General features: G+C 45.8%; 1 protein-coding gene across 9 annotated transcripts; it reads left to right on the top strand.

The window, feature by feature from the left end:
• Positions 1-858: 858 nt before the first annotated feature.
• On the top strand, positions 859-22,064 carry LOC133375210 (RNA-binding protein 14-like). 9 transcript variants are annotated; one of them, XR_009760090.1, is made up of 5 exons: positions 859-1,561; positions 13,312-13,366; positions 16,666-17,716; positions 20,422-20,513; positions 21,748-22,064. XR_009760090.1 is itself a non-coding variant. In XM_061606825.1 (3 exons), exons 1-3 carry the CDS (start codon positions 1,213-1,215, stop codon positions 16,736-16,738), a joined length of 477 nt encoding a protein of 158 aa, XP_061462809.1. In that variant the 5' UTR covers positions 859-1,212; the 3' UTR covers positions 16,739-19,894. The 9 variants fall into 9 exon arrangements, 5 of the variants coding, with proteins under 5 accessions (XP_061462809.1, XP_061462810.1, XP_061462811.1 ...); XR_009760089.1 differs by having other exon boundaries at positions 20,422-22,064; XR_009760091.1 differs by lacking the exons at positions 20,422-20,513; positions 21,748-22,064 and adding an exon at positions 19,224-19,262.
• The last annotated feature ends 1,194 nt before the right edge of the window (positions 22,065-23,258 follow it).

The following is a 23,258-nucleotide window of genomic DNA, read 5'->3' as shown; positions in this document are numbered from 1 at the left end:
ATGCAAGGTTTTTCATTCCATGCTTGGCGGGGCAAAAGCACAGCATGGCTGCATCACATGCAAGTCATCTGAGCTTGTGTAGACTGCAATTGAGCATGGGTATGCGCTGGGAGGGGAAGGAGGCTGAGGAGGCCATTTAATTACTGAGAAAAAAGACAGGTGTTGTCATGGCCTGAGGAACACTTATGTATGCAGAAACACATCATCCTGCAGCTTAAAAAAAAAAAGCCAGCGAGGACTGATCACAGCCACAGAATGTTGGGTGTCGGAAAAAGAAACTGGAGTGGGGAATTGAACGGAATATCTGGTAGCACCAGAACTGTTAGGAGGAGGGTACACTGCAACATTCTGTTGCAGATCCTGCTAGTAAGTTGTGCATCAAACAACTCTTTTTTGGGGGGGGGGCAGGCTGTTGCCCAGTTACAGCTACAGTAGGAACTGGTTCCACTGTACTCTGATCTGCAAACAACTTTTGTTGGTCGTTAAGGTACCACAAGACTTTTTTTGAGGGAGGGGGGCTACAATTGATCAACACAAAGACCCCTTTGGACCAAAGTCCTATAACAAAGAACCAGCACGTTCTTTCTCAAGACAAATGGAAGGTGCCACAAAACTCTTCCTTTTTTAAGTTCTTTGTATAGTTCAAGGGAGAAAGCGCCAAGCTGCGCGGAAAGAGCTGAAGCCGCGTAGATGCCTCTACGCAACTTCCTGTCAACAGCAAGAAAAGTCCCGCCTTAAGCGCTATAGCGCCTCAGAGGCGCCAGTGCGCATGTGCAGAGACATTGGGCCTCAAGGGGACAGTTGCAAGTGCGCACGTTCGGAAACGTGCCTCATGCGCTTCGGAGGGTGGGGAGTGCCAGTGCGCATGCTCCAAGACGCCGGGCCTCCTGCGCGTGAGAGGGGAATGCCAGTGCGCATGTTCAGAGACGATGGGTTTCATGCGGGCGGTGGCTGTGCCAGTACGCATGTTCAGAGACGCCCCCATGCTGGGAGGTCAGTGGTAGCGGGCATGTTCAGAATGGCTGGGCCGCGCGCGGGTGGAGTGACGTAACGCGAGGAGAAGCAGTGCGCACGCGCGGCGCTTTCCCTCCGCCTTCCCTCAGGCTCAGCGTCGCCACAGCCGCCGCCATTTTGCGCGCCTTTCCTTCCTTCCCTCCTTGTCCTCCTCCTTCTCCCTCCCTGGCTCCGCTCGGTCAGGAGGGCGGCGAGCTGATGCACCCGGGCGTGAAGGTGTTCGTGGGCAACCTGCCCGAGGAGACCTCGCAGGTCGAGCTGCGCGAGCTGTTCGAGGCGGCTGAGCCGGGCGAGGTGCTGCGGGTGGCCCTCATGAAGCAGTTCGCCTTCGTCCACATGCGCGACGAGGCGTCGGCCGAGCGCGCCATCCTGAAGCTTAACGGGCAGCTCCTCCACGGGCACCGCGTCGTCGTCGAGCCCTCCCGCCCCAGGCCCACCCACACCGTCAAGATCTTCGTAGGCAACGTCCCGGCCGCCTGCACCAGCGGCGAGCTCCGGCTCCTCTTCCAGGAGTATGGGTCCGTGGTCGAGTGCGACGTCGTCAAAGGTACCGGAGGTGGTTGCCGTGGCGGCGGCGGCAGCAGCAGCAGCAGCAGCAGCAGCAGCAGCAACCACGCACCACCAGGGAGGAAAGGGGAGGGAGGGGGATGAGGCATGTGCAGAGTGCGCCCCTCGAGGCATGTGCAGAGTGCGCCCCTCGAGGCATGTGCAGAGTGCGCCCCTCGAGGCATGTGCAGAGTGCGCCTTCCCCCATTGACCACCAGGAGGCCCTTGCCCCGTACCGTGCAGATCCGGGGCAGATTCTCTGCTCCTGGAAAAGTGGCCAGCCAGGCGTTGAAAGCAACAAGAATCCGCTTCCTCTTACGTTGTATCTCTCCCTTTTCCCTGCCATCCGGTACTTGGATGGTAGATTGCCTCCGACTATGGAGGCTTCACTCCTGGCGCATACTTACTGTTAGGCCTGTTCTGATTTGAGCGAGAAGATAAAGAGGGTCTGTACACGTGTGCGGAGTGCGCCGTTCCGGTTTATCGATTCCCAAGGACTGACTCGCTGCGCTTAACAGAAGCTTAAAAGTCTGGGAGAATAGATTCTTTTTTCCCTGGCGCCTAAATGAAAAATGTGCTGCTTTGGGAAAAGAATTCTGTAACTGGGGTACTGCAGCTGGGGGGGGGGGAATGCTGTTTCCCCAGTTGCCACCCGCCTTGTCCCTTGATGGGAAAGGGGCTATCTGGCAAAGGGTCGCAGTAGAACATAGTACCGCCTGGATAGGCTGATGTGGGTACAGGCTTGTGAGGATAAAACTGGGAGAGGGAGAACCATGTACGCCACCTTGAACTCCTTTGGAGGAAAGGTGGGATATTCACCCCCCAAAAAACTGTATCAATTCCAAGTTGCTCTGTAGGAGTTTAAAGGCCCTGGCTGGTGCTCAGAAATGTAGCCAGTGAATCTCTTTCAGAACTGATAGCATATGTGTCCAATGGACTGCCCTAGTTAGAATCCCGGCAGCTGTGTTTTGAACTAGCTGCAGTTTCCAAACTGATTTTCAAGAGTAAACCCATGCACCATATTTGACAGTAATCCAGACAGGAGGTTACCAGACCATGGATCGTTGTAGCTAAACTATTCTTGTCCAAGACGGGTCACAGTTGGTGTATCAGGCTTTTGTAGTAAAAAACACCACTGAGGATACCTGGGCCTTTAGTAACCAAGCTGCTTCAAGGTGTACAGTACTCCCAAATTCTGAACCTGCTTCTTCAAAGCAAATTCAACCCTACTTTGAATAGGTTGAACTCAGTTTTCCCACATTACTGCCATCATGTTGGGACTGAGCTTCAGTTTATTGATTCTCATGCAACACATCCCTGGCAGAGCAATCCAGCTCAGGGGAAATGAGCACAAGAGGAGCCTGCAGGAAGGTCAAGTGCATCCAACTGCCATTCAGAAGCCTCCAGGCCGGCTGAATGCCAGCTCACCTGGGACCTGCACACAGGGACTGGAAAGTAAAAGCTGCCTCTCACAAATGCCCTACTGGGTATGCTCTCCATTGACTTCCATTGCAATTATTTTCTTAGATCCACTTTTCCCCCAGCATAACTTTTTCCTGGATCAGGACTTGCAGGAACACGAGTTGGATGTGGCTTAAGTCTCTCCCTTGGCCACTCCTCTGACTCCTCTGACACCCCTCCCCCAGATGCCCCTTTTTCAGGCCTTCCACAGACTGGGCTTTCCCAGCGGATCTCTGGCTGGGTCCCAGCTCCACTGCAGCTGAGCCAGGATGAGGGGCTTCTGCCAACATAACTTGACTGAGCAGGGATCCAAACAGCTCAGCAGAGGGTCCATCACTAACTCCCCTCAGCCCAGTGTAAATAGTTGGATTGTGCCCTATGTTGGTTACTATGTTAGTAAAGAGCTTTCCTTGATCAATCAGACCAGTGGTCTTTCTCCTTAAAGCAGAGTCTCTCAGCTCCTGGGAAGCTCACAAGCAACGTAAAATGGAGGTGGCCATCCCCCATTTATCACTAGGACTTAGTGCCTGAAAAACATTGTCTCTGAACATGGGTGTTCCCTTCTTAAATATCATTCTGTGTTCTAATTTTGACTCAATTCTTCAATTACTACTACTCGTGTAGCCAAAATAGCAACAGCCACACACAAGAGGGAGGATAACCCTTTCAGGAGTGGGGGGGAAATCCTTCAGAGAAAAAAAGGCTGGGTGGGGGGACACATCCCCAAACAGCCCATTAAGAACTGCATGGGCATGCCTAGTGCCCATGGAATACTGACAGACTGTTGAGGGGAGGAAAGTGGCTGGGAGGAAGGATTTAATGGAGAGGCTGGAAAAGAAGGAAGGCAGGAGAGACATAGATGTAAGAAGTGTAGAGCAAACAATCTTCTTTGAATAGCTCCCTTGTGGTTCAAACTGAGAAGCGATTTTTAAATTTACTCAGACAGAAGTGAAAGGGTGCCCATAAAAAACAGTGGAGAAATCCAAAATATTAATGCAGCTGGGATTGGGCACCAATATGTCCCCTGCCCCCCCCCCAAAAAAAACCCCTCAGAACAGCTTAGTTGGCACGCAATGCTGACTGATGGCTATGGTGGATGGAAAATGCGGTGGGGTAGATGAAATGGGGTGTCTGGAATCCTGTACTCACTGCAGCATTTTGTTTCAAATCCCACTTGTTATGACTATTAGCCACAGATATTTTTTTTCTCCATGAATACTTTCCTGTACCACATGAATATGTTTTTCAGGTCTGATGTTCAGAATTGTTGAGATTTTAAATTTGGGTGCACCGTAGTTTATGTTTGGCAGTAGCAGCCATATCATAAACCAGTTTACTTGGAAGTAAGTCTTGCTGTGTTCACTAAGACTTCCTTTTAAGTAATTGTGGATGGTTTTTACTTTGAGTACCCCCATGGTTTGGGAAGCACTGCTTAATAAATGCCATATAGGATATGTCCCCTTGCTACAGACACCCCTCTTCTTTCCTGCTGTAAGAAAGGGAGAACTCATTTTATTTAAGTGAAAGGTAAAAAATCACAAGATGCAATACTGCTGAGACTGTGTGTGGTGTGGTCACGGGTATCTGTTTGCCCAAGTGTCCATCAGCAGGACCTTTCAGTGCTCCCAAAACACTGCTACATAGAATGTGTTGCCACATAGAAGGGAAGGGTGTTTATACTCTCTGCTTGGCAGGGAAGATAAATACATAAAATAAATTTAAAAATAACAGTGTTTATTTATAATGCCCCTTCCATCAAATGACCCCTCTTCATTTTTCTTATGCTTTTTAGTGGGTATATCAACATCCCTGTAATGCTTATTGTTTATGAGCTCAATTATATGTGCTAAGGCATTCCCACCTCATGAGGTCAGGCTGTGAGTCCATATGCAGCCTCTAATGAGCCATTGTCTCTTTTCCTCCCTCCCCCTTTTAAGGATTTATATTTAAGCACCTATAAATACAAGAGTTTTTCAGTAATACCACACAGTGGCAGAGTGTATACTGTTGTGTAACGGATCTGTGATTCTGTGATCCCTTATGGATCTCACAGCAACTTTGCTTACACCTCCACATCTGTATAGGTACAGTGGTGAGAACTAAAAGAAAGCTGACTACCAACAAATTCTGTGAGTTCAACCAGTGCTGCAGTCGGGCAAACGCATCCCTCAAGAGGGAGGGCATGAGGTTCTCCCACAGTCGTAGCTGAAGTTTTGTGTGTGTGTGTGTGTTTTCAGACATTCTGTAACTGCATTAGTAGCACATGCTGTTCAGAGCTTTTTTCATTTTAATGGTACATCTTGAGATGTACTTTTCCCCCTACCAAGTCATTTAAAGCAATCTGAAGCTATTGCTGCTGAGGTGCAGGCCCATTTTTCTCTCCTTTACAACCCCCACTACTACTGCCCCATGCAGTTGCCAAATGCCCTTGTGTCTTCCGGTGGTTTTTTGGTAGGCACTTGCTTGAAAGGCTTGTGCGCTCTTCTGTCACTGAATAAAACTGTATCAGTTGGGTGCCCCAGACTGTGATGGTCAAGCACTCCTTTTTAGAGCTTTCCTGAATCTGCCATAAAGTTGAAGGACCCGGCGGTGCAACATGCTATACAGAGCAGTCAGTCAGAGGCAACTGCCTCTTCAGCCCCAACTTTGATTCAAGTGGGCCAGGAGGGAGGTTTTATGTTTTGTTACGCTCCTGTCTTTCCGGTAAGCAGTAGGACAGTGCCTTAGACTGAGTCTGTTCATGCACATCCTTCTGAATGCCACTTGCAAGTCTTTGTTTGCAGCATGTAATCAAATGCAGCATCTCATTTGCATTAGGACAGCTAAACCCATTCTGAACTGTGATATTTCTCCATTAACTTCCTGTTTGGGTGGGGCTGTATTGGAGCACACTGCGCCTCAAGAGATTCCATTGAGTTGTCTGGAGGGTAGTCCAGCCTTATAGGTCCTGGCCTGGTGCCATCCTCAGAGACTGGTCAGAGGTGTAGATTTCTCATCTCTGGGAGCGGTTCCTTTTCTTTTTAAAATTTTTTCTAGATGTGTTATTTTGTTCGACTTTAACCTATTGTGTGGAGCATGAGTCGAGGAGATGGTAATGTCTCTGAAAGCCCTGTTAACCATTTCCCCTTCCAGATCAGTTTTTTAATTAAAAAATGTAATCTGGCTGAAAATGGTAGGAACCAAAATGAAATTTTGTTTTGTGTTTGGGCAGTGCAGCAATGTATCACACCAGAAGAATTCTCTCTCTCCCCCCCCCCCCATGTTTCTATGAAATACCTCTCTTACTTACGACTGACAGGCAGTGAATATCAGGGAAATTGCCATGACTTTTGCAACCAAATGTGTCGAAATAGCTGTTTCATCAGTCCTCCCACAGTCCTTGTCACCAATGAGTGCGTCAGTTTTCTTCTTTCTGCCGAAAGCTGAAATCCCTTGATGGTAATGGATAATGCTTCCCTGAACTCCTCGTAGAGCATGTCGTTAAATAAACAGTCGTCTAATACTTCTGTTTTACTTGTTCTAGCTATTTGATAGAGCAGGGGTGGGCAGGGCAGGCTCGCAGGATCTGTTTTGTTTCTTTGTTGCTAGATCCCTGAGATCTACCATGGGGAGCCTGATGCAAAAGAAATGAACTTAAAAACAGAATTCTGATCACTTGAGTTTATTTTGAGTACCACAATGAAATGAAGCTCACAGTTCTTCCACACAAAAATCCACTCCTGTTTACCCCATTTTGGGGAAGGGGGGGGAGAGTCATTTTGTTGTTTCTGTAGTTAAACAGTGGGTAGTCAGAAATCTACTACAAATCACCCAAAAATCTACCAGTAGATACAGATCTCCCTTTCCAGGTCTATGAGGGGATGTGCGCACAGCAGCGTGCTGATACCCGTTTTCATTGTCTGGATCCATTGTGAAATAAAAGCTAGTGTTTCATAAAATTGGCACAAGTTTCCATGTTATTATTTTATTATTATTTATTAAATTTATTAGTTGCCCATCTGGCTGGTTTACCAGCCACTCTGGGTGACGTACAACATAAAAACATACAATTCACATTAAAACCTTAACATTCCAACCATAAGACAGCATGCAACTTTAGAGCATTGAACCTCAGATTTATCCAACTGGGCATTTCATCTTCAGTCACGTGGATTTAAATTGCTTTTTACCTTCAGCTGGATCCAGCCATGTTTGTTTATAATATGTACTCGGTTGAAAAATCAGGAAGTCTTAAATGCCTTCAGGAGTTTTGGCAGTTCCAACAGTTCCGGTAACCTTGAGTCCTTCAGGTTCCGTATCTGAATGCAGTAGGTAACAACCTTGGCAACAGAAGTACTTGTCCTGTGCCTGCTATGACATGTAAGGCTGGTGTCGTATAGGATGCAATAGGGAACACAGCCTGAGAAAGCTGCTGGCACGTTCTGTATGCTATTCAGACTTCTGGAATCCGACAGGTGGGTGGAGGAGAACCATTCAAACTAAAAGGGTGACCTCGGTCCTTGTATAGTTTGTGCTGTCATATAAAATTCACCTTCCTTGAAGTATTGTGCAATTCTGCTGTTTAGAATCATATAAAATGTAAGTCTGGGTCACAGGCTATCCCAAATTTAGCCTCTGACTTTATAGAGATTATCTTTTCCATAAATATTGATAGGTCAGCTTCAAGCCACCATCCTAAAGTCACACTTATTTCAAGCTGTTTCTGGAAGCAGAGTGCCAGTGCTTCTGAGGGGTGAGGGGAATCCTGATAGCTGTACAGTGTAGTATCTTTTTGCAGGATGTTCAGGTATAGGTGAAGAAGTAACGTTTGAATGTGGAATGGGTATGTTCTCAGGATTGGATGGGGGGCAGGGGGCAGAGCAACCAAATCCTTTGCTCCAGATTAACATGTTGAATACGAGAGATCAAGCAGCACAGAGGGAGTTTGGTATACTTTGTCTCTGGGAATTATGTGCAAATCAGTTGTGCAGCAGAGGTGGAGTGAGCTGTGGGGTGGGGAGTCTGATGCTTAGCCTTTAAACTTTTAAGACAGATTGTCAGTTCATTGTACCTTACTAGGTGCAAATGGCCTGTTCCTTCTTTGTGGCTGTTGCAGAGCAAGCCGCATGAGCTGTTTGAGTCTGCATTGTCCTGTTGCCAAATGCAGTGTTTCAGGTTGAAGCCTTTCTGGGGCGTATCCAAGTAAGAGTGGGTTCCAGAAATAAAATGTCATGTGTTCCTTATTGATAACCTTCTGTCTGCTGCTTTATCAGACTATGCGTTCGTTCACATGGAGAAGGATGAGGATGCTAGAGCGGCCATTGAACATCTTAATGGAAGGGAAGTCAAAGGCAAAAGAATTAATGTGGAACTCTCTAATAAGGCTCATAAAAGGGGGCCAGCTGGGCATGGTGGCCAGCTGGGCAACAGAGCCGAAAAGAACAAAATACCAACACTGGACAAACTCCAGGCCAGGAGTGACACTTTGAGATCGGGTAGTCTTGGTTTCCCGGTGGGAGCATCAGCTTATTCTTCGCTGGAGTATGACTATCAGCAGCGCCTGGGGAACAATGACAGTCAGGCTAGGCAAATATCCCCCTCCTATTTTGGAAGGGACAGAAGCCCCATTAGACGCTCGCCAACAAGAGCTGGTTACATGCTTCCCATGACAGCCCAACAAGCCGCCTACAGAGACCAGGCTTCTGCTTCCCTTGGAGCATCCTACAGAGACCAGCCTTCAGCATCGCTTGGGATGGCCTATAGACCCCAGCCTACAACTGGGCAGGCAGCAATGTACAGAGCCCAGTCCTCAGCCTTGCTCGGAAATGCATATAGAGCCCAGGCCTCTGTTCCCCTGGGAAGTGCTGGCGCCCAGCCAACAGCCTCAGCACTAACATCCTACAGTGCCCAGGCGGCAGCCTATGGGGCCCAGGCAGCTGCTTCCCAAGCCTATGAGGCCCAGGCTGCAACAACCTATGCTGCCACTTATGGAGCCCAGGCTGCTGCAACTTATGCAGCAGCTTCCTACGGTGCTCAAGCAGCTGCTGCTGCCGCTGCCCTCTCAGCAACTTATGGGGCCCAACCTGCAGCCAGCCAGTCAGCCTTGTACAGTGCCCATGCTGTCTCGACACCGTCAGTTTCATATGGAGTCCAATCAGCTGTTGGCCATGCAGCTTCTTATGGGGCCCAGGCTGCGTCTGCTCTGCCAGCAGCATATGGGACACAGTCTGCAGCAAACTTGGCAGCTGCATATAGTATGCAGGATGCAGCAGCAGCAGCTGCTTCCTATAAAACACAGCTCTCCGCCTCACTGTCAACAGCCTATAGGGCACAAGTCTCAAACCCAGCAGAGGCAGCTTATGCAGCACAGCAGTCCTCTTCTGTTCCCTTAGCTGCAGGTTACCGAGCTCAGCAATCATACAATGGGCTGGCTCAGTCTGCACAACAGGTGACCCCGTATTCGGCAATGTCCCAGACAGAAGCTGCTGCTCTCCATCCGCCGTATGAACGCACTCGCCTCTCTCCACCCCGTGGCAACCGTGAGGATCTCTACAGAAAAGCAGCTGCAATGAACAAGAGGTATGCAGCTAAACCAGTGGTAATGCTTTTCACAGCAGTCGCACCTTCTGTCCAAGAATTTCTCTGCACTTTCAGAAAGGCTTGAAGGAGCCTTCGTTCTGCGGTTCCCTGGGAGGTAGCAGAGTTCCTGCTAAGACTTTAAATTGGCATTTGTTTGAAAGCAAAGATGGGTTGGGAGTGGGGCTTGCTTCCCCTTTGCTTCATTGACTGTGCCGTTAGTTTCTCTCTATCAGTCCAGCTGAGCTTTCAAACCTTTTCTGTGCTTTATTCTTTGCGGGGAGGGGAGCAAATATGAGCTGCACTCTACAGTTTTCCCCGTCTCCACATTTCTGTGGATAATTGTGAGTACATGTTTGCAAGAAGAGTGATAAATTGGAGGCCCTGGGCATGGGAAATTCCTGGTCAGCAGAGGGTGTGTATCCTGCCACACAAAAGGGAAACTAGACTTGCCTGAGATTGCAAATAACGGTTGCTCTGGCTTAATTCCTGGTAGTGACAGGATCGTTAGAGGCAGGTCATTGTTATGATTCCAAGATGCGAGTATAACTAGGGATCCAGTCAAATTCCAGGGAGCTCATCCTGCATGTAGCAGCTTTAAGTTTCAATCACCTCCAACACCAGGAGTCTTTGAGCCTGTAATGGAGTCAGGGTTGAATTTGAGCCAGTGTTCAGATGTGGAACACACGAAGTAACAAGTGAGCCCTCAAGCATATGTCTGGATTTATTTTTCTTGCCAATTAATCAGGGAACTTCATTCACCTAGGTTCTAGGGGCTTAGTATTCTGGGCTTTAGCGTTTGACTTTAGAGTATGTCTTAGCTCCTATATCCATCTTAGAAACTACTGGTTGTAGTTTTGTGAGGCCTGGGCCTCATCACATAGTACCGTGCTTGATCACTGTTCTGATGGGCAGTTCATCATTCTGCTTAGACAGTTGACAACTGCTATTACACGACAGCTAAACCATTAAGAGACACCCAGGGGCATCTGAGAGAGAGGTTAAAATATCCTCACCTGCAGACAGGACAGTGGCGGAGAGATTATCGCTTGGATTCCTCTAATAGGCTCTTTTCTGTGCTTGTGCCTTGGCAATCATCTTCTGTGCGGGGGGAGGGAGGGAGGCTTTCTCCGTCATAGTTTGTATATGTGGGGCATCGGCCATGAGCTTTTTTTATTTATCTAATGTCTCTTCTCTTAACCAGGTACAGTTCTGACCTCTCAGATGACCGCCGTTTATCTGACCTCTCAGATTTCCGCCATTTAGCAGACTCCCCCCACGCGTACCGCCCTTCGCCGACAAAAGCTCAACTGGATTATCGCCGTCTCCCAGAAACGCAATCTGATTATGCCCGGTATGCAGGTGCCTATGGCGATTACATGCGTAGTGCACAACTGCAGCTGCATGCTAGTTACCAGCGCCGCCTGTAAAGGATTTCCCCCGTCTTTTCCTGGGGTGGGACTGCGTCATTGTTCTGGCGCCCGCCGTTGTAACACATCTAGCATAAACCCCTGGCTGCTGCGTCCGTGATGAACAGTCTTTGCCATTGATTTCAGAATGTCCTTTTAGTCGCTACGTTTCTCTCAACCCTTTCGTCACTTTGCAGCTTGTCATTCCAGCTCTTGTATCTTTTGTTGTTGTCCTTCCTTACACCCAAGTAAAAGGGTGTTATTTACTTTAGTGAGCCATATGTGGCCATCCATGATCAACAGTTTTCTAGGAGAGTCTTCTGGGTTGCTATCTTAATCTCAACGTTAGGGCTCTGTGCTCAGCCTCAGGACCGCTGTATATCGCTGCATAGTCATTTAAAACCAAAGTCCCCGGGTGAGGGTGGCCACATGGTGGACGTTTGCTTCTGGTTCCTTGGTCCTGCCTTTTGCCATGTCCCCGCAGTGAGTAATAAAACTGTTCCTGCTTTGAAATCCTCATTTAATGTGCTTGTTGAAAGGATCGCTAAGTATCCTTTCTGAGTCAGCTCTGTTGCTTTTATGTAACGGCATCCATTGATTTATGCTAATATAGAGTGCACAAGTAAACTGGATGTTAGAAGTGAGTTTAGATTATTATTTTTTGTATTAACTGTAAATAAAATGTGGGCAGACTGACAGTTTAGAAAATCCAGCTGTTTGGTGATGGTGGGGTGGATGGGTGTGTGTGCGTGTGTTGCCATTCTTCCTTCCATATCCGAGTGGGTATAAACAGCAAAACTCAGGACCATCTCTGCTGGTGGGTGATAAGCACACAGTGGTGGTGATGGATGATCAGTGCGCTCAAAATATTTTGAATTCCCCAGGCCCGCTTTTGCTTGCATAGGGAAATTTACTGGCTTGGTGCTGCCCTTCAGGCCAAGGACTAGGAGGTCTCTGTCTCCAGGTGTCTCTTATTCCTGGCACTCCTCATCCCTCACAGTCTTATTGGGAGTTGTTTGTCCCCCACATCTGTCTATCCTGCCCGCCCTTCATGTCATTAAGTTCTTCAGACAGGAGGGGTAGTGAAGCTTCTCTCACAGTGAGCTCTGATAGGGGAATCCCATAGGACAGATGAGAACTCCACACTCCCAAGCTGTAGGAGAAACAGAGATGGGTTTATGAAACTGGGGGGCTGCAGTGACTGGTCTGTCAGGAGCAAGCGTGGGGTTCAGCTTGCTGTCGTCTACTATATATGTTACATAGTAGTAGGACATGGTATAATCTTTGCACAAAAACCTGGGAGCAAAAATGCTGAGGGGTGGGGTCAGCTGAGTATCTTCCAGAACAATATTATTAGCAGGTGGCTGTACTCTAGTGCTGCTGCATTTGTCGTAGGAAATTTGTTTTCATCTCTTGGCGGCATAGCTGGGTTTTTTAATGAATGCCTTTGTTACTACTGACAACTCACCATGCAATTACAGAGGGATGCTTTCCCCCCCTTTTTTTTTTCAATTCAAGAATGAGCTGTTTATAAAACAGCAGTAGTAATTGGAATCTAATCAGAGTTCTAGAATGGGTGTGGCTACACAAAAGCAAAAAAGCAGCGCTGTCCACTGGCAAATTTTGGCTGAACGCCAGCTCCGTCTATAGTAATAAGTTAACAGAAATGCTTGGAGTGAAACCAATATTTTATCTGTGTTTTTCCAAGTAGCTAGTTAATTAGTAATTGTATTGTTTTTATAGGATTATGCTTCCTCGGCAACTGATTAAAATATGCAAACTTGCTGTATTCCTGGCCTGAATCTGTTCCATGTTTTTAAGGTTCTGAGTAATTTCCTTGTGACCCAGAGAGAATCACCCAAGAACACCTCCACGAGGTCAAAATAACATCTCACTTGGTCCCTTTTGTGTCAGATAAGTCACATTTCCAATCTATATAGTGGATTGCTCCTTAAAACTAAAGTGTACAAGTCTTGCATATAATCCACCTTTCCCTACAGTTAGCAGAACCAACACTGAACTTCCCCAAAGAGATTGCCCACCAGCTACTATGCAGTGGTTTGATGACCTATACATCTGTGCTTCATTTCAGCGTACCTTCTATAAACACCAACTTTAACTGGATGCATATTTGGATGGCATTTATTGATCTATACATGTAAACTAAATGGATGTATAGATGTTTAAATATACTGTTAAAATGAGCTGGTGGGTTTTTTTTAAAATAAAGCTGCAATTTAAAAAAAGAACTCCCTCCCTCCCAAAAAGAAACCTCACTTCCTCAAAGAGACCATAAATAGGAATAAGAGTCTTCTTTTACTTGTAGTTATGGAAAACTTCGAGGATGCAACCATCTGGCTTCCATGTTCCTTGGAGACAAGGTAATTCTAGTTCCTGAGAGTTGATGGGCGGATGAAGGTGTGTACAAGTAGAAAGGAAAGAGAGCTCTGATTCTACTGTAGTAGAAGAAGGCAGTTGTAGTCCTGGTATCTGTACAGTTTCTGCCCAAGAGTTCACTCCTATCTGTAACATGTACCCTCTCTATTTAAAAGTATGAAAAATGAAATGGACTGCCTTCAAGTCGATTCTGACTTATGGCAACCCTATGAATAGGGTTTTCATGGTAGATGCTATTCAGAGGTGGTTTTACCATTGCCTTCCTCTGAGGCCGAGAGGCAGTGACTGGCCCAAGGTCACCCAGTGTGCTTTATGGCTGTGTGATGATTCGAACCCTGGTCTCCCAGGTCGTAGTCAACACACTAACCAATATAGTTTGGCCTAAAAAAATACTGATCTAGAACATGATCTAACATGACCCCTACCGCCACACATACGCAGTTAAAGGCAGCATAAGTCTGCTGCAAGAAAATAGGGCATGGGTTGTTGGAAGTCAGGTATGATGTTCCCCTCCTAACATTGGCTAAGCTTTGGTGATATCTCTAGAGTTTTCTAAATGTTCAGGGACAGGCTGTCGGCAATAGGTTTTCAGGGACCAGAAAAGCTGCATGGTTGGTGTCAGCAAAAAAGGAGTAAATAAGCTATGTAAGAACCAGCTTTGGATTAGGGATGATGGAGCAACTGCATGTTAACATAATCAAAACTTTGCCAACTTTTTGACTCTATGTTTGGGCATATACTTGCATAATTCTCCAGTTGACTTGTAGCCAGTTAGGGTCAGTGGGCTTAATACAGTTGAGCCCCATCCCAGAGTTCCAACCATGTTGAAGATTAGCTTAAGCCAGGGGTTACCGACCTTTGTGGACCAGAGGACACATTTCAAATTTTGAGGGAGTGCTGGGGTGCTAATTCACAAAATGGCTGCCATGGGGGTGTGGCAGAGCATAAAATTAGAGAGTAGTCATGGTGAAGCTTTTCCTATATTTCCATACAAAAAAGGCCTGACATGTTGAATTTCTGCCTGCCATATAGCTGTGAAAGGCACAAGAACCCTATTTTTCCCCAGTGCCAATCCCAAACCAAAGCCTAGACTTTTAGTGTAACCCTCTGCAGACGGACTCCTGGCCTCTGCATGGCCAAGATGTTTTCTTTCAGCTTTGCTAATGCTGTAATAGCCCCAGCAGTGAACACTAGTGAATGGGGCTGTATCCTAGTAAATGGAATGACTTTCTATCAACCTCTCAAAAATTGGATATAGCCACCTTCCTGAGGATGGGTAAGTCTGGCTCTGGTTCTGATCAACACCTGCATGAGATACTATCTGGGAGTCACATCCACACCGCCTCATTTTCCATAATGGAAAAAATGATTAAAAAAATTATATAACAAGTTAGCGTATCCTTCCAGTCCAAAGAAAGATCTACAGCTTAACTTTTTGTGCTCAAATGCGGCTCCTTATTTATTTATAAAAAATAGTTGTATACTGCTATTTTGTTAAAAACATTAAAGCCGCTTACAACACGTTAAAAATAACCATCACCATAGAATGAAAACATTAAAAATACAGTAAAAACTAAGGTCAACTGCTGGCAAAAAAAGGCATCTACTTGCCAGCATAAGCCTGGCGGAACAAAGTTTTTCAGCAGGTGCTTAAAAGTTAAAACAGAAGGTGCCTGCTGAATCTGTTGGCAGATCATGACACTGAAGACTTGATTTTGTGTTGATGTTAAATGAGCCTCGCCAGCTCGGGAGACTACCAAAGCTGCTCCTGCAGATGTAATTGAGCTGGGATGTAAGGGTTCAGGTGGTCCCTAAGATATCTTGGATCTAAGCTGTTTAGGGCTTTGTAAATTAATACAAGGACCTTGAACCTGGCTCAGTAGTGGATGGGCAGCCAGTGCGGTTGTTTTAAAAGTGGTGTCACATGTTGTCAGCCATGTGCTCTCGTCAGTAATTTATGCATATCTCAAATCATAACCGCAGGAAAGCCCTGTGCTTAAAGGCAGCTTGTGGTAAGGGATGCTCTCTTAACCAATAAAAGTCACCCCAGCAGCTGTGCTAAATTGGCATGTAAAAACACATCTTTGAAAGCGCCCTTCCCAAGTTCACCCGCTCTTGACAGCATTAGGACCCACCAAAGCTATTCAGGATACCACCAATTTTATAAAACCTAATTTCCTCAAGAGCAGCTCATTCTCTACTATCAAGAGCTAAAATAGTAGACATATCGGCATCAAGTGAATGACTTAAAGCCATAGATGGAGTGCATAAAACTGTCTACATAAGGCTGTCCCTAAAACACTGGGCAATTCTGTGCCCTGACAGCCCATGCTTTGCTGGAGAGCTGAACAAACTGAATTGGCAAGAAGGTCAAGTTTGACTTCTGCTTCCTGTGCCAGCTCTTTCCCTTCCACCAGTTCCAATGGGCTGTACGACTGGTGGCTATGTTGTGCAGAATGCAGCGTGCAAGGAAGATCTGGCAGTTTCTGGAGAGCATACTGCAAACATCTGCTGGCCTTGTCGAGGTATTGGGAATGCATCTTCAAGTGGGCACAGGTCAGGTGGAGGATGGACAGATCTTTCTGATGTAGACGTATTTTTCTTCAACAGACTACAGAATTAGGTTCATAAGCCATGTTTTCAAGGAGTAATTCAGGTCCCCCATGGACAGAAAAAGAAATGTGAGCTGCGTGAGTGAAAAGTGGATTTGAGAAGACCGGTATCCAAGCCTGGCTGAACCAAAAGGATTCTCAGTTCAGCTTTCAGAACACAACTGCAACTGCACTTCCCTTCTGCCTGCTCTGTAGTCTGGTTTCTAGCCATAAGCACTTCAATGCCCTCAATTAAATACACACCAGGTTTGGGAGCTTTTGCCTTGCAGTATACCTTACAGCTTCCCATCTTTCTGAATGCTGCGTGTGTGCCTTTTGCTGGGTTGGATCCTAGCCTCAGGCCCAATCTGGTTTGGGTTTCATTGGCTAATTCCTAAAGAAAATTGAGAATTGTCGCTTTGAGGGGCTACTGCTGTGTCTTGTAAAACTGGTCTGGGAAGGGGCTTTTGTTTCTTCCTGTAGCATGAATAGATCTACAGTGCTGGATGCACATTATTGACAAGGCTGAAGAGACATTACTCGTAAGCGCATACTTCCTTCAACATCTCTCAGGTGAGATGAGCAATGTATACTGTACCCCAGTCGGCTTAGTCATCCACACTCTCAAGGTTAGTTCCTGGGGTGTCACTGTAACCTTCTATAGCTCACTCTTCCTCCTCTGATCCTTGCAGAACCCCGACGAGTGAGCTTTACAGCTGTGGCCGGGAGGACTTGAACCCAGGTCTCCGCCGGTCCAAGTGTTAACACGATTGCGGCTTCAGATTTGTACTCCGTCTGACAATAGTCCCGATGGGAAATCCTTCAGCATAAAACTAGTTTGGGCCCCATTGTTGGACAGAGTTTACACGGATTTTTTTAAGCTTGTGTCGCGGTCCGCTCAGGTCTCCAAGCGAGCACCTCGACTCGCCCAGCAACCGGAGGTGTTAGACTCGGGTACCGTCGAGGAGACAAGCCAGCGCTGAGCTCTCGAGGGTGGCGGCGGCGCCAGTGCAGGAACCCGGGTACTTGACCACGGAATGGAAGCTGTGGGCCTTGCAAGAAGCCAGGCCATTCCCGGGGAGCCCCCGCGGTGCTACGTATATGCAGCCCCAACATGCCGCCGGGGAAGGACTAGTACCAGGAGCCCGGGAAGCAATCCAGCGGGAGGTGGCGTGGTGTGGCCTCCAGAAACTGGGCCAGGCAGCTGGGACGTGGTGGCCGGTAGAGTCCCACATGGTTGCTTGGAAGCCCGAGGTCAGCCCTGATGTGGCTTGGGCCGCAGTTCAGCACACACTTGCCTGGGAGCAAGCTCCATTGAACCCAATGGAGCTTACTTCTGAGTAGGCATGTGCTGGAGTGCAGCCTTTCACGGCCCCCAAGAGGGCACCGTCTGTGCCCAGTGAGGCTCCCCAGGTCCAAGCCCAGCCCACTGCACAGCAGCGCCTCAGCCCCTCACTCAGCCGCGGGGGTCCCGTTCCACGTGATGACCTTTTGATGCCCCGCCACCATTTTGGGCGAGGCACGCTGACGCAGCCGTGAAGGAGGCAGGGCTGCCAGGTCTATTTCGGCCCCTGTGCTGCCTTCCTTTCTTGGATCTTCAGTTCCAGTCGGGTCGCTGGGCAAGAGAAGTTTCCGGAAGGTCATGGCTGTAGCACTGGACCCGGCTTCTGGGCAGCCTGGCTACACCACCACGCCTGGCATTTATGCGGCTGCATCCGTCGGGCCTTCAAAGACCTAGCAAGGGTGCGTCTTGCGCTTTAACGAGGGCTGTGGAGTCAGTATGTCAAACCTCCGACTCCTCTATTTTTCTACTGTCCAACTCCAATTCCAACTCCTTCATAAATTGCAAATGTATATTAATTTTTCTACCGTCTGACTCAGACTCTGAGTCCTTCATAAATGGCAAATGTATATTAATGTATTAATATTAATAAATTAATGATATTAATATTAAAATATTAATTTTATTTTGAAGTCGGAGTCAGTACATTTCTTCCGACTCCACCCAAAATTGCTTCCGACTCCACATGACTCCATAGCCCTGGCTTTAACCCCGCCATCAGGCCGGTGTCCCTTGCAGGAGGCGCTTAACCTTCTTCGAATGGAGTTTCATGGTGAAGCAAGGCCAAATAGGCCCTATTACCACCACCTACTGATGACGGAGGGAAAACTCTGTCTCACACACACAGACTACTCAGAATAGACCAACCAAAGCACATTCTCGTAAAAATTGCCAAATGGCAGAGACCACAAAAGGCCTCAAAGTACGATTCCTGGGGACTCCCACATCTCCCACAGAAGCTTCCCTTTCAACTAACAGACCAATAAAAACTTGCCTCTTGTCTCTATATCCCAGGCAATCCCATACAATATCTCACACACCCCACAAACATCACAGATATCCGAACTCACTCACCCTATCTTAAAAAGATTTAACAAGCTGCACAATCTCCTGTCAAAATGTGCAGTAAACAAACTTGTCAGACTCGACCAGGTTGATTCAATATTTGGAAATCACGCAAAGCAGGGCAAAAGGAAAGCACTCTATGTCCTGTAGTACCAGTCTCCCACTGATGTTGCCATTCCATAACCATTTCCCTCTTAAGATAGCATTTAACTTCACTCTCTACCAAAGACAAGCATACATCAACAGCTGAATGCTGCAAAGCAGCCTTTGCAGTTAAGTCAGCCACTTCATTCCACAGTATCCCTACATGGGCAGGTATCCAGCAAAACTCAAGGAAGATTCCCATAGAATGAAGTTCTGTATTTAAAGTCCATATTTCATTAATCACATCATTTTTGCAGGCTATAACACCAGACTGAATAGCCTGCAACCCTGAAAGAGAGTTCGATAAAAGCAGAACATTCTCTGGTCTAACATCCTTAATCCACTCAAGAGCCAAAAGAATGGCCACCAACCCTGCCATAAATATTGAAACCCAATTAGATAGCCAAAAACCCTTTTAAATCCCCAAATAAGGGACACAGTAAGGTGCACTAACCTTGCCATCAGAGGATGGCCTTTTTTAAGCAGCCTTTTTAAAAATCTACCACTGTAGCAGAAGTACCTAAGATAGAAATCAATAGAAATTCTTTATAGAAATCAGTTGAGAAATCCAAGGTTTTACTGCAGATGTAATTACTCTTTCTAACTCTTTGTGTAGGGGAAATGTTTAAAAGCATGCAAAATCATAAAAAGTTAGCCCTGTCAATGCAAGTGTCAATAACATCATTCCACTATTTCTAGGTTCGAAGCTGTTGCTGAGACAATATAATCTACTGTTGATATTCCAGGTCTGAAGTATAGGGACTGAGGTTGGTTTGGGTTGTAAGCCAAAAATCCCACTTACAATGCACAAGGTTGCTTTTAAAGTGAATCTCCTCAGATTGCTCCTCAAATCTTCTACTGACTCAAATCCAGCATTCAAGTTGCATGCCAATATCTCATGCTCCATTGCTTCATGCACAGAAGAGTTACAGTCTCACATTTTTGTAAAAGAAAAAAAATCACAAAGTAGACTTGGAATGGACCAAAAACATGTCTTTGCTGCAATCTTTGACCAGCCATAACTGGTCTGAATGTTTCCATTTATTTCTATGGGCAGTTTCACTTCTGACCTGAGTGAGGGAGAGACTACTTTCTGACTGCAGCTGGCCTGAAGTGGCCTGAATCAGTGCTGGCCCCTGGAGTTTTGTGATAGAGATACATGCAGTACTCACCTTCTGGAATGGCTTTGTAAACTTTTTGAGCATCTCCCAGGCATGTGACCAGGGCTGTGGAGTCAGTACGCCAGACCTTTGACTCCGACTCCTCTATTTTTCTACTGTCTGACTCCAACTCTGCTAAGGGCGGTATATAAATTGAAATAATAAATAAATAAATAAACTCCGACTCCTTCATAAATGGCAAATGTATATTAAGTAGTAATAACACATTTACTGTAGTAAAATGGTAGCACAAGGCATTCCATCACCACCACGTGAATCCAGAGCTTGGAAAAGTAAAAGTTACTTTTTAAAACTACAACTCCCATCAGCCCCAGGGATTGGGCTCGTGGGAGTTGTAGTTCAAAAAAGTAACTTTTCCAAGCTCTGGATTCACGTGGTGGTGATGGAATGCCTTGTGCTACCATTTTACTACAGTAAATTTGTTATTACTACTTAATATACATTTGCCATTTATGAAGGAGTCGGAACATTTCTACCGACTCCACCCAGAATTGCTTTGGACTCCGACTCTGACTCCACAGCCCTGCATGTGACAACTCCCCATTACAAAAACAGCAGCAGCAACAACTACGAAGAAATCCAGGATTTTATCATCATCATCATGATGGGGGGGAGGTACTGAAAGAAAACTTCTAAGCAATTGAACTCTTGCTGCCACTGATGGTTGTGTCGTTTTATTTATTTGTTGTGTTTGCTTCCCTGCCTCATTTCAACAGGACTGTGTTCTTTCAGAAGATGTAAACATACGGACTGTGTTGCAGTGGTGGCACCAGAAAAAAATGGTGTACAGAAGGAGCAAAGTATATTTGTAGGTTGGCAAGTTGTGCCCTACATGTTAAGATCTGTGAGAACAAAATAATGCTATATTTCACACTAAAACTGCCATCCTAAACATTTTTTCTGATTAATATATTTTTATAAAAATATATATACTGCTATTCATAAAGAAATCAAAGTGATTTGCAACCATCGTATAGTTAAGGTGTTGGACTACGACCTGGGAGACCAGGGTTCGAATCCCCACACAACCATGAAGCTTACTGGGTGATCTAGGGCCAGTCACTGCCTCTCAGCCTCATGAAAACCCTATTCATAGGGTCGCCATAAGTCGGAATCGACTTGAAGGCAGTACATTTACATTTTTTAAAACCATGTAAAAAAATTAAAATCAGAAATCAAACAGTATTGTGGAAAGATACCTTCTCAATTACCTGTCAACATGTATATAGCATGTGTAAGGAAAAAGACTTTCAAACAAGATAGTTGCCACACAGACTTTCCATAACATACAAATTAGGCAGAACGCGTTCTTTAGAAAACAGTTACTTTTGAACTAGTGCAGGTAAACCGGGAATGTAGGCCATTAGTGCAAGGAAAGTAACAGCAGACTGATGCACCTGGGCCCTGTGCACCTAAGACATCTAACACATGCAGTGTATCTAAATACCATCTCTGATTGAAGAAAAGCATGGCAAAACCAGCTTTTTAATGCCTGTTCTCGTTTAGCTTTTTTCAATTTCTGAACAAGTGCAAATTACCTGCTTCAGATTTCATTTTGAATCCCCCGGAGAGGTTTCTGGTCCTCTCAATACATTTGTTTGAAGGAGAAAATTACCCCTCGTGTTTTGTGTATCACGCACATAATACATACATATATATATAATGAGGGAAAGTTTGTAAGTTTAGGGATAGAAAATGATTTACAGTGTTCTGTGGAAACAAACTGAAGAGACTAATTTGGCTAAATATAATCAGAACAGGGTTAGATTTTCCATGTTAAGGTTTGCATTGACTTCTGTGCAAAATGACAGTGGTGAAAGTGTGTTGAAAAGAGATGCTTGATTTTAACACTTAAAACGTTTTATTACTGTTTACTATGTAGTCTTATTACTGATCTTTGCAAGCAACTCTGGAAACTTAGGCTGAAGAATGGGGTAACACGCTTATATGTTTCTGTCAGTTGTGTAGTATGCAAAATAAAATATGCATGCTTCAGGACTGAGGATTCTCATTGTTCTTGAAGTAATGTATTTTGTTCACAGGTTAGCAAGAATAAAAATAAACTGGACACAACAAACCAGAAAGAAACAATCTTTTCTTTAAAGGGGGGTTGCAATCCCTTTAAGAGCAGCTTTTCTGGATCGTACAAAAGGATCACCTTGTCCAGCTTTGTGCTTCCTACAATTAAAACACTGCAACATGAAGCCCACAAGCAGAGTTTTAGGCCATTCTGTTGTTTGTCTCCGGTGTGTTCAAAGGTGTTGGCCAAATGTTTATATGTCCTGTTAAATCATTGTTCTGTCTGTCTGCATATTGAGACCTCAATCTGTAATGCTGTATTTCATCAATAAAGAGCAAACAGTCATCAAGTTCAAGTCTTTATTAGAGTATTGTTTTCAGCCAATTATTTTATCAAGCTCAGCCCTCTTCTGCAAGGTATCATCATGATACAGGCTGGGTATGACTTCTGCCCCAGCCTGCAGAATGAGAGTAATTCCAGTGGATTAACATTGGTGGATTGTCATAAACCTCTCTCCCTCACACCCCACCATTACCTTTAAGAAAATAAATCTATGCCCTATATTTGCATTTGCAACTCAGTAATAATAATACACCTCTGGCATACTTGCCGCAAGTAAAAAGACAAATTTGAAAGAGCATGAACTCTTTATGCATGCCCATGCTGCTGCCAACTGCAACAACAGACTGGGTTTTCCAGTGTTTCTTACGAATAGCTTTCACTTTAACTAGCACAAAATAGGGTGTCCCAAAGGAACCTGTAAAGCCTGCAGGTAAAGGAATTGTCAGTGTTGCACTGCAATCTTAATACACACTTACTTGGAAGTAGCTCTCATTAAATTCAGTGGAACTTACTTTTGAGTAGACATGCATAGAGTTGTAATGAAGGATGTTTGATGTGTGTTTCTTGCTTAGATCGTCAGACAGATATTGGAGGGGGGAGCAGAAACCCAGTCATACAAAAATGAAACAAGTATCTAGGTCAGTATTATCCACTTAGATTGACAGCAGCTCTCCATGGTCTTGGGCACAGTTCTTCAACACCTGCTGCCTGACAGTGATTAAATGGGGTGCAAGGAACTGAACCTGGGGCCTTCTGCATGCAAAGGATGCGAGCTGTGGCCCCTTCTATACTGAGTATAGAATACCCCATAACCCACTTAGGCCAGTACTGTGTTTTCTACCTAACAGTAGCTTTCCAATATACCATTCAAATGCCTTGAAAAGGCCTCTTTCTAGAAAGCATATGCTCTCCCAATACCTTTGCATGTGCGGAGTGCATTCCCCTGCCTATGGAGAAACCACAAACTGCCTCTCCCACAGACACATGTGGGTTTATGGGAGGCAGGCTTTTGCATGCCAGAATCTTTGGTATGCCATGTGTATGTATGTGTGTATATATTGCTGGCAAACTGAACATCTTGCTAGAGCCATCAGCAGGCCTCCTGTTGTAGCATTTCACCAGCCTCCTAATTTGCGCAGACTGTTGGTGAGAGCTGTGCTTAAGCCACCTATCACCAATCCTGGGTCTCAT

This window comes from Rhineura floridana, chromosome 22, assembly GCF_030035675.1.
Source record: "Rhineura floridana isolate rRhiFlo1 chromosome 22, rRhiFlo1.hap2, whole genome shotgun sequence".
Lineage (NCBI taxonomy): Eukaryota > Metazoa > Chordata > Lepidosauria > Squamata > Rhineuridae > Rhineura > Rhineura floridana.
The sequence above is the reverse complement of the archived record's forward strand: the minus strand, read 5'-3'. Positions and strand labels throughout refer to the sequence as shown.

Coding starts and splice junctions, on each gene's coding strand:
- LOC133375210 (XM_061606824.1), top strand. CDS start 1,213: ATGCACCCGGGCGTGAAGGTGTTCGTGGGCAACCTGCCCGAGGAGACC. Junction 1,562..8,273: donor CGAGTGCGACGTCGTCAAAG/GTACCGGAGGTG, acceptor CTGCTTTATCAG/ACTATGCGTTCGTTCACATG. Junction 9,580..10,780: donor GCAGCTGCAATGAACAAGAG/GTATGCAGCTAA, acceptor TCTCTTAACCAG/GTACAGTTCTGACCTCTCAG.